This window comes from Pistacia vera, unplaced genomic scaffold (assembly GCF_008641045.1).
Source record: "Pistacia vera cultivar Batoury unplaced genomic scaffold, PisVer_v2 Contig308, whole genome shotgun sequence".
Lineage (NCBI taxonomy): Eukaryota > Viridiplantae > Streptophyta > Magnoliopsida > Sapindales > Anacardiaceae > Pistacia > Pistacia vera.
The window spans coordinates 125-11,430 of NW_022196122.1; the positions used below are offsets into that span (position 1 = coordinate 125).

General features: G+C 35.0%; 1 protein-coding gene and 1 pseudogene across 1 annotated transcript; one reads left to right on the forward strand and one right to left on the reverse strand.

The window, feature by feature from the left end:
* The first annotated feature begins 3,395 nt into the window (after window positions 1-3,395).
* On the forward strand, window positions 3,396-10,569 carry LOC116136048 (putative methyltransferase At1g22800, mitochondrial). Its single transcript, XM_031421768.1, has 11 exons — window positions 3,396-3,582; window positions 3,714-3,794; window positions 4,597-4,675; window positions 5,385-5,526; window positions 5,635-5,704; window positions 6,352-6,416; window positions 6,514-6,592; window positions 7,072-7,159; window positions 7,936-8,000; window positions 8,085-8,174; window positions 10,187-10,569. Exons 1-11 carry the CDS (start codon window positions 3,409-3,411, stop codon window positions 10,298-10,300), a joined length of 1,047 nt encoding a protein of 348 aa, XP_031277628.1. The 5' UTR covers window positions 3,396-3,408; the 3' UTR covers window positions 10,301-10,569.
* LOC116136044 lies at window positions 8,194-9,815 on the reverse strand (annotated as a pseudogene).
* Window positions 10,570-11,306: the final 737 nt, after the last annotated feature.

Genomic DNA, 11,306 nt, shown 5'->3' on the forward strand with positions numbered 1-11,306 from the left:
GCTGCGGCTACTCTAAATTAATCAAATATCTACGATCATAAAACATCAAATAATTTATAACATGAATTATATAATATATCACAAATCAATACAAGAATAACATATTATTTATGTATAACTAAGTAATATATAACATAAAAAACCATCATACAAGCTGTCACCGACTTCCACGCGCCACCGTGACTAAAGGACGTATCCCCACGCGCTTTCACGCGCTTCCAAAAGGCAGCACACACGCCCACGCTCCTTCACGCGCCGACACAGCACTGCCACGCGCTCTCAGGCTTCGTCATACGCCCACACGCGCTAGGCACACATCCTCACGCGCTTGACGCAGCACAGGTCTTTCACGTGCCACCACGCACCGGGTCACAATCTGGGTCCTTTGACCCGTTTTAATCTGGTCAAGTCGATCCGGTTTGACCCACTGGACCAGTTCATTGGCCGGTCTGGTCTGTTGACCGGTCTGAAATGTTGACCGGTCTAGACCTTTGACCATGTTGACCGGGTCGGGTTGACCTAACGGGTTTGGGCTTGTTTGACTAGGTCGGTTGACCCGTTTTGACTGTTGACTTTGACCAGGTCAGTTTGATCCATTTATCCTATTGGGTCGGTTCTTCTTGACCTGTTTTTCTGCAACTTTTACCCAGTTTTTCAGATTTTCAACAACCCATTTCCGACCATTTTTCCGACGTTTTCGATGGGAAACTTGAATGTGAACATATAACCTATATCGGTGACATCCCAAATGACAATTTCGTCCTAAATCGGTGTTATAAACGGCTTCCGAAAACACTCAAACAATAATTTCCAACCAAAACTTTAAACTAGCATAACTTTGCATCCAGAACTCCGTTTTTGACAAATAATATACCGTTAGAAAGCTTTTTCAACAAGGATTCCAATGACACCAAAATAAAAAACAAATTCTATTTATAATAAAAGTTATGCTTGATTTACAGTACGGGTTTTAATGGAAAAAAAATCCCAAATTTTATGCAATATTTTTCAGATTTGCAACAAACAACTTCATGCTAGGCAGAGATTCAAATAATGACTCTGATACCAAATGTAAAATATATTCATATTCCAATATTCATATAACAGTGATAATACAATCAATTTCAATACAAAATCTCCATGGAATATATGCGGAAGTAAATGACAAACCTCTAGCCATAGCAATTGTTGTTTGATCTTCTTACTCCTTTTGAAATTACAGGATCTTCCACTTACTACAACTTTGAGTGATGGTTTTGAAAACTAAAATAAAATTGCGTCACTGGGGACCTGTAAAGTCTCTTTCTTATATGCAATTGTCTTTCCATCAAAGACAACTGCTCAAGAGACACAACCGTATGGCCACATCAGTCCACATCAGCAAGGACCAAAATATAATTATATGAGAAGTGTAGGACCATATTGCAAAAAGTCTAACATTCACCTCATCAGCTCTTGCAATGCCTCTATCCCTTTCTGCAATTGGACTGTTGTTACCAACTAACGGAAGAGTCAGAATCTTGAAGTACATGGACTCGCAAAATTGTTTGGCTCTATATCACCTTCCACAGGAAACCTTACATCTCTTACTACTATCAACCTGCAAAACAACAGCTTCCATGGCGAAGTTCCTTAAGAAATATGCCGTTTACAGCACTTGCAGTATCTGAACCTGTGTTACAACAACTTTGGTGGGAGAATTCCGTTTAATTTATCTCGCTGTGCAGAACTTAGAGTGCTTGATGTCATCAACAACGAGTTTATTGGGTGCATTCCAGACCAGATTAGTTCATTGTCGAAACTGATATTTCTTGGCCTTGGAGTTAACAATCAGCTTGGATAGGTAATTTTTCTTCTCTCACTCACATTGTCACCCCAGAGAATGGAAATTAAAAATAGGTTTATATCTAGCTCTTGGAAAAACTTTTGAACCAAAGATATATCTGTATAACCTTGAGCTAATGCTATAATAGAACCATTGTCCTTTTAAAGCACTTCACCTGCATGTTTGGTTTGTGAGAGAATTTTGTCAAATTTCATGTGTCTATTAACAAATTATCAAGTGAAATTCGAAGAATTAAGCCTTGGTGGTTGCCCTCGTTTGGAACTTCTGGATTTAGGAGTAACACATTTAGAGGGAGTATTCCTCTATTTTTCATATTTTAAATGGCTTAGGAAAATAGATCTTTAATTTCTTTTAATAACATACTTGGCGAGATTCTTGAAAATTATATTACTTATTATATAAAATTGATATAATATTATATTTATACGTCATGGTATTATGCACAAATCACTATATAATAATAAAATAGACAGTGATACTATATATATATATAGGGATTAGGGGGTTCTGAAGGGTGGATCACGGTTACTTGGTAACTGGTATCTGATTAAGTTTTAGTGGTTGGAATCGTCGGAATTTGGCCAAGAAATGGCGAAACCCTTGCTTCTAATTGCCGGTGATTGGTGGGCGGAATGGCTTGGGAACTTTGTGGGTTTGTAGGGGAGTAGCTGGTGAGTCTAACGGTGGTGGTGGTTGGAGTTTTCGTTGCTTAAAACAGTCAGAATCTAGCAAAGGACAATCGATTAAAGCAATTTCCGTGGCTGGTGATTGGCGAGTGATGAGAGAGGATAAAATGTATGGTTTTGAAGAGGAGAGGGTGGGGGTTCCGGTGGTAATGACAGGGGTGATTTTGGGTGAGAAAACAACTGAATAAAAAGGGAAAGAAGGTTGGTGTCGATGCGTGCTAACGTGCGTTGAAAACATTCACCATGCTAACATGCGTCAATACAAAAATTTTGAAATTTGTTTACGTGACACCTTAGCAGTTTGACTCACCGGTCAACTCAAGACCCAGTTTCTTTGTTGGGTTTAGCCACGAGTTGGTTTTTAAAACATTATTCATGACAACCCAACTCACTTGACCTGTGTCATGTTCATGTCGGGTTGGCTTGTCAATGACTCATTTTACCACCCCTACTTTGTAGGCATCTGTTGGGCCTCAGCAGGTTTAAATCTTGCATGGGCTATAGTAATTAAAGTTTAGGGTCTATTTTAATTTTCCTTCTTAGAAAAGTAGAAGGATAATATAGTCATTTATTATTTGAATCAAATGAACAACGTCTTAAAGATAACTGTAAGGGGAAATTTGATAGCTTTTAATAATTGTTGTACTGCTTTGACGGCTTTATATCTCTCGGGAGGCGAACATAATTAATTATTTATTTAAATGATGGGGACGTGAATATCATCACTCATTGTCGAAAGTCTGAAACTGATGAATTACAAAATGGGCCAGGTCTTATACTGAGCCCAAAACTAAACATTGCCCAAAGCCCAAATCCTTTATAAATCAAAAGAACAAAACAACTTCATTTCTACGGACGATGAAGCCTTGAACAAAAATGACATCAGCTTCTTTGTTTCAGAGAACTTTATTTCTATTGAGAAGAAGATCAAAAGAACCGCACGCTTTCTTCTCATCCGGTGCTTTCTGCACAGACAATGGCGACGAGCTCCACAGTTCTAGCACCACTTCAAGGGTCAAGATTTTTGACCGCAATCTCAAACGCAAACAAGTAAATATCACTTTCAATGTTGAAAAGAGTTTACATTATTGGTTAACTTTTGCGTCTTTCAATGAAAAAATTCAACTTTCTTTGTGGGTTTCTTGTTATAATTTCCATGTGAGCTACGTTCGATTTTGTAGAGGGACCGAGCTGCTTGGTTGATGCGTCCAAATGATTGTTTTGTGGATGCTGTTGCTGAGAATTTATTGGACCGCTTGGAGGTATTCACTTTTTCCCTTGTTTCTGTTATTTTAGATTTTTTTAATTGTTTTTTCTATTCAATTAAGCGTTAATTTTGTGTTAGACTATGAAAACACATAAAGTTATAATCTAAAATTAGAAATTCAAATATTGGGTGTGCTTAGAAAATGGTCTTCAGAATAGTTTTTGGGAATGCAAATTGTCCTACCTTTTTGTTCTTTTTAGTGTTCATTTTGTACTCAGAGGTTTGGCTGGCTTTGGGAAATTGGACTAATTTATTGGTGCAATGATGTTATTAAGGTTGAGGAAAATGAGTTGATCTTCAATTATTATGGTGAATTTAGTGAATTAAAATGCTTTAGATAATGATTCTCAAGGGGTTAGTTGATTGTTGTGGCTCGTGGTTTGCTCACACATGGTTTGGGTGTTGGCCACATGCCTATATAAGGCATGACTCTTCTAATTCTAAAAGATTTTGGCGTTCTACAGTGCGTGATTTTCAAACTAAAGTTTGCTTAGTAGGTTCTTGGGATTTATGGGCTGAATATGTAAGGCTAAAAAATGACAATGACATATAATGAGATCGTCTAAATTGATTGAAAAAGTTAAATGTACATATACATTTCCCTTTTTAAATATGTTGTCTGAGATCCTTTTGATCCCTTGAATGAGGCAAGCTTTGACTACTTAACAAATAAAAAGCCTGCAACTTTTTTCTCATGTCTCCAGTCCTGCCAAAAATTTCCTGTTTCCTTATTTTATTTTTTATATAAAGCTAGCAATTTATATTTTGAGATTTAGCATTGTGTTTGCCTTTTGTAGGACTGTAAGAAAACATTTCCTACAGCATTATGTTTTGGGGGTTCTATGGAGGCTATAAAGAGATTGCTACGTGGTCGTGGTGAGAATAATTTTGATGAGTTATTTTCATCTTTAGCCTTGTAAATAAATCTTGCATATATTTGATACATGAGTTTGTCTTTAATGTTGGTATCTAAGCTTCAAGGCTTCGCTGCTGTTTGGTTTTCAGCTGCACTGGTTGCAGGAATTGTGTCCTCAAGTCTATAGTGTGGCTATATTATGCAATGGCTTAAGATCAGGGTTGTTCCTGATATTGCTTTGCCTTGTTTTAGGATTTTTTTTTATTAATAAATTTGGGAAAAAAAGATGACAGTTATATGGGTAATGGCTTCTCAGTTGTAAGGCTGATCTTTACCATATATTGTTAGATTTAAGTGCCATCTTCAAGTCTTCTTTTGTTTATATTTTTTATGTAATAGACTTTTCCCATGTTCTGTGCTCCAGCTTCTACAAAATAAGGTTGCCTCCCAACTTGGTTGAAGTGAATGAGTGGAAGGAATCCCTTGTATCTGCACTTTACTTTTATCATTTTTATGATAGTTAGTAATGTTTAATCCGAGAATGATACCAAAATTAATTATGATTTATGTTGCATTGTTTATCCTTTCATATTTTGCTTTGAGGATAATTACTTTTTGCGTTTTCTAAGTCTTGTAGCTTAATATGATCCTTTTCACGAAGAACGTAATTGTTAACTCAATTATCATCATCTAATATATGGTAGAACATTGTCATATCTTTGATGTTAGGTGGAATTGAAAAGCTCATTATGATGGATGCCTCTTACGACATGGTGAAATATTGTAAAGATTCTCAACAGGATGCATCTAATGAAAACATTGAAACATCCTTTGTGGTTGGTGATGAAGAGTTTTTGCCTTTCAAAGAAAGGTGTGCATGTAGGTTTATCAGTTTTATATATGCTGAATAGATATGAAGCTTGATATCATTAAGTAGTTAGAGTTAACATCTGAATTACTTGTGTTTGTGGATGTGAAGTTCACTAGATTTGGTGATCAGTTGCTTGGGTCTTCATTGGACTAATGATCTTCCAGGAGCCATGATACAGGTATGTGCTTCATAGTTTTCGTGGTTATAAGTTTCGACGTTAAGTATTTGTTTTGATATCTTACCCAATATTACTTAAGTCGTGTGTACATCAGATTTGAAATGGAGTAGCAGCATGATTCTACAACCTTTAGTAGTCAGTAAACCTGCAAGCTAAAATATTCAGGTGAACTCCCTCAAGGGGATTAGAGTCTCAACCTCTTAACTGGAAATCAAGGATCATGTTTTTGGTTAACCAAACATGATTGTTTTCGCTGTCTCTTTTCTAAAATTCTCAAATATTAACCAGGTACAGTTTTAAAAGTTTCAAATATGCTAAAGATCGCATATCCATATATAGTGATAATGTCATGTATTTTTTGAAAAAAAAAATAGAAAAGAGAAGTATAATATCTCCTTAACTATGTATAACATAAGACAAGTTAAAATAGAATTTTTTGTTCTCTTCCACTCATGTTTCATTCTTAGTTTTGGGGCTTACTTCAGTTCATTTATGATTAGCCTTTGGCTGATGCATTGTTTTTCTTCTTTGTTATTATTATTTAATTCGATTTCAGATGTACAAAAATTATTCATATTTTTGAGTGCAAAATTAATCTACTTGGCAATTTCTATGACACGTGTTCATGTTCATGAAATTTATGACAGTGTAAACTGGCGTTGAAGCCGGATGGCCTATTTTTAGCAGCTATTCTTGGTGGAGAAACCTTAAAGTTGTCTATAACCACTATTTCTATTTAAAGTTAAATTTATATTCTTAAGTGTGTACTTTGTTACTGATACTTGCAATTTGCTTGTTCCAATGCCTAGAGAGCTAAGAATAGCTTGTACGGTAGCTCAAATGGAGCGTGAAGGAGGCATCAGTCCGCGGGTATCTCCTTTGGCACAGGTATGTGTAATTGTGTATGGTTACTTATATCCATCAAATTCATTGACTCCAACATTAGATCAATTATATAAATTTGTTTCATAATATAATCCATTCAGCACCTTCTTCATAGGTGTGTATTTTGTTGGAAAAGTTTTTCTGCTTGCATCTCATTCTTATGAGTTTACTATGTTGGAGAAGGAATCACCTTGTCCATCTTTTGACTTTATTGTTAATACAATCTATTTATGTTTATCTTTTTTTTCCCCCCCTATTTTTCAAAAATCTCTCCTTTCAAAATAAGCTTATGAAAATTCTTTTTTATAATCTTTTTGTAGTTTAATTATCATTTTACGCTATATTTCACAAAAAAAGAAGTGAAGCTATCAGCCTTTGATCAGGAAAGACCAAATATAAACTAAATATACAGGAGCTTGCCAAGTGTGTTTTCTATTCTTTTGTTTCTCCAGGCATTAAGCTATTTTAGCTCTGGCTCTCAGGTGCGTGATGCTGGTAATCTTTTGACCAGAGCAGGCTTTGCCCTTCCTGGTGTTGACGTTGAAGAATATGTAGTTAAATATAAGAGCTGTAAGAATTTACTTATCTCAATTTTTGTGTTGTAGTTTTACTAGCTATTTTTCATTACATGACCTCTATCTAATTTAAATGCCTAGACTTGAGATAGCATGCATAAAACCCTGTTGAATCATGATTTCTCTTAACTAAGACATGAGTTTTGACCTAAGCTTAAACACACAAGTTGTTGAATGATTTACTCGTGAAAGCTAATGTCTCCTAAGATTCTTCTTATAGAACTGGCTTTGGCAAGGTCTGGTGTTTGAGGTGGTTTGGTGATTATCATGATAATGTATGTCATGCTGTATATGAATGCTAAACCCACTGTTACCCACATGACTCATGCTCTGGCATTCAATCCCATTTCAGCATTAAAAAGTTCAGACATACAAAAAAATTGATGTGCTTTGAGTTAAAGAATGATGGTATACACATTAAAGTTTACATTTAATATCATCAAATAGTTGTTGATAAACTTGGAATTTTGCTAATGACTTGAAGTTTATGATTCAAATTTATGCCTATTTTATAGATAATGGCCGTGATTTATTTACTAAAGCAGTTTGTTTCATTTTGTCTTTTGCTTTTTTTTTTTTTTTTTTCAGAAATAATTTATTTCATTGTGTTTAGACTAAATTGTTAATTTGCTGAGGTGTGCTCAAATTTTATTATATTGTCTGTCTTTTTATCTTTTTTGCTTGTTTGAAATGTATTTTTGTGAGGGGGAGGATGGTGCTGCTATTCATTCATTTATTCATCATCACCTTCCCTTGTTTTGTTTGATGCAGCTCTGGACCTGATAGAACACTTGCGTTCAATGGGCGAAACTAATGCTCTTCTACAAAGGAACAATGTAAGACATCTTTTTTGGAAATGATGTCTTTTTTTTTTTCCCTTTGTAACTTATATTTTCGATGTCTTTATATATGAAACTTAGATCCTAAATAGGGAAACAGCTCTTGCAACTGCTGCTATATATGATTCAATGTTTGGAGCTGAAGATGGCACCATACCTGCAACCTTCCAGGTGAGCTTATTCTGAGTACTGGAAGAATTTTAATATTTCTACACAATAAAGCACACTATGAACTCTTTTTTATATTTTATTTTCTTCTATTTTATGGAAATTATGAAAATTAATTAACATCAAATATGTACAATCTATGTGATATAGGAAGGATGCAAAGGGTTATTTAGTCCTTAATTTTCTATATTTTAGGATTGAGTCTCTTAGTTTTATGTCTTTAGAACCTTCTCTTCTTCAAGTTATTGTTTGATTTTTCACAACTTTTACTTGCAAGTGGAAACAAATCTCCATCATCATCAAGATCCTCATCGGAAATCCTTCCAACAATTTCTTTTGGTTTATGGAATATTGATCTGATAAGGGCTTCATCCTCTTCTTCCAACTTCTCCTTTTCTGCAGCTGTGTTATGCAAAGCCTCAAGCATTGCATCTACACTGACGGTTGCACGTCTAGACTTCATAGATTTCTTTTCATCAAGTGCGACGAGGATGTCCATCTCTCTTTTGGAATCCAATGTTTTGTTCTCCAAAGCTTTGATTGCATCCAGTCTCTTCATCATTTCTCTTCTTTCTGTTCTTTCTCTCCTTGTTTGCTTCGTCGTCCTCTGCACGCCATGGTTCAAAATTACGAGTTGTACCAGTCTCCACTACATAATCTGAATTTTTCGAATCTGTTTTCATTGTCAACCCAGCTGAGCACCTTGTGCATTTGAAGTAAAACCTAAATATTTGGATTCCTAGGTATGTCTTGCCAATAACATCTTGCATGAATTCAACTTGGTGCCTTTGTAAATGTAATTGCTACAAGTGTTGCACTTGATGCTCATAGGCAACATCGTCTGGACCTTAATTTGTTGGTTGTTTGTTCGTCGGATCTGGGGTAGTTTTGATGGATCAAAATCCGGTGGGTAGTACTTGTTCAACTTTTCTTTCTCCCATTTTGTCCTGTTAAAAAATCTAATTTCAGTAAGAGCAGATTCTAGAAGAAAGCAAGAGATAATCCGGAGAGAAAATTAGAATCCTATTTCATAATCAAATAACCACCACGTTATTTATAGGCTTAAAGGAACAAACTCCTAATGAAATAAGAATTCTAATAAAACAATGAAATATGGAATCCTAAATAATCTAAGACACAATAAAATAAAAGTACACTCAATCTTAAACATTTAGAAAGATAAGGATTAAATTGCTAATATAGATAATCTAGCCCTAATCTAAACCAATTTAACGTCTATTATTATTTATTAGTACAATAGCCTTACTAAACTAATAAAATCACAAATAGTTATACGGGTCTGTTTGTTTTATTATTTTGGATAGGATTTTGAGAATAATATTGGATAGTTGAATAGGGGAATATTACGAGATAAAATTTAAAAATTTATAAAAAACCCTTTCTGTTTGTTAATTTAACTAAACACCTCAATATATAAAATTTTTGTAAAATGACAAAAACGTCCTCATCACCTGCAATGCCAGATTCGGCCACCACCGTTGGAATCTTGCCGAAAACTTGCGTTATGACACAGACCGATCGGATATGGCGGGTAGGATGTCAATATGGCATTTTCCAACAAGATCCACCACGGATCCAGCCGAAAAATGCCAGATCTGGTCGTCGACGACCGCAAAAGTCCATCTTTGGTCGTCGCTGACAGCCAGATCTGGCCGGAAAAGGCCAAATCGGTGAATTATAGTCCAATTTCGGTCGTGGTGTAGGCTGTTGTGATAGATTCTAGCTACCACCGACAGTGGTTGTCGGAATCTGGCAAGTATGGGTGGGTGAGGGTATTTTTGTTAATTTTTAAACTTTTTTTCTGGGGGTATTTTGAAATTAATAAACTTAAGGGGTCTAAAAGCAATTAAAAAAATATATCAATATTTCTCAAATAATGTGCCAAACAACATTTTTTTCTTTTATTCAAGTACTAAATGAAGTATGAACTCACTATATATAATTTTATTAAAGCTCTAAATGAAGGATGCACTGACTATATAATTATTTTGCAGGTAATTTACATGACAGGGTGGAGTGAACATCAGTCTCAACAGAAGGCTAAAAGGAGGGGTTCTGCCACTGTATCATTCCAGGACATCCATAAGTACTTTGGCAGTGAAAATTAGTCTTACTTAAAGAGTATACCTTAATCATCTCTCATTTTTTCGATACAATTCACAACAAAACATCTTGGAAATAATGTGTGGTGATGATAGATTATGTAATATCCATGAAGTATCGCTTTCTGAATAACAAAAAGAGCTTTTTCAATTTTCAAATTTTTTTTTTTTTTCTTCCTAGTAGGTTGATTGTAATTTATGAATAACTACTACTTAATTAGCAAGTAGTATTTTTTACTTTGGTTCTCAATCTGAGAGTCACAATGAATGTTGGATGTTATTGTTATGGGGATTGTCATGGTAGTCGACGTCTTCTTCTTCAAGGGTCCCTGATCATTGGAGCCATGGTCCACCTTCGCCTGTTGCCCCGCTCACATTGTTCAAGGGGCCAAGGCAAATTGTCACCAGGATAGATTCATGGTGGTAGTTTTCTATGAGCATTCCTTGGTAGATTGAGATTCCGGTTAGGGTAGGAATTTCCTAATCAAAGTTTATTACTAAAAAGGAATTGGCTGGTTTAGAATCCTGCTAAAACGAAAAGTCCATTAATGAGAAATTATTAGTCCAATGGAAATTGAAGAAGTTTTAGATATCCTAGAACCGTTATCCCACAAGTTATCCCTTTTTAATGGCATCATTAGTTTATGAATCTATATTGATCTAAACGTTGGAGAGTTGATGTCAATGATAAATTCGTATTCCGAGGTTGGTTTTATTAGAATAAAGTTAAGTAAAAATTGTTGTATTAACAAATTTAATCGTAAAAACAAGAGCTAAGACATTTCTCACTCAAAAAATGGCTTAAAGACATCTTTTACCTTTAGACTTTTAAAATATTATTTTTCCACCTAAAGCACAAACTCTTTTAATAATTTCCTTTAAATACAATAATTTTAATAGCAACGACAAAAATACCTCACTAGATTTCAATGCCTAATCATCGGTCATCGCAAATCAAACTTTCACACACGATTCTGGTTGACTTAAACCACCATAATCTGACCTTCTACCA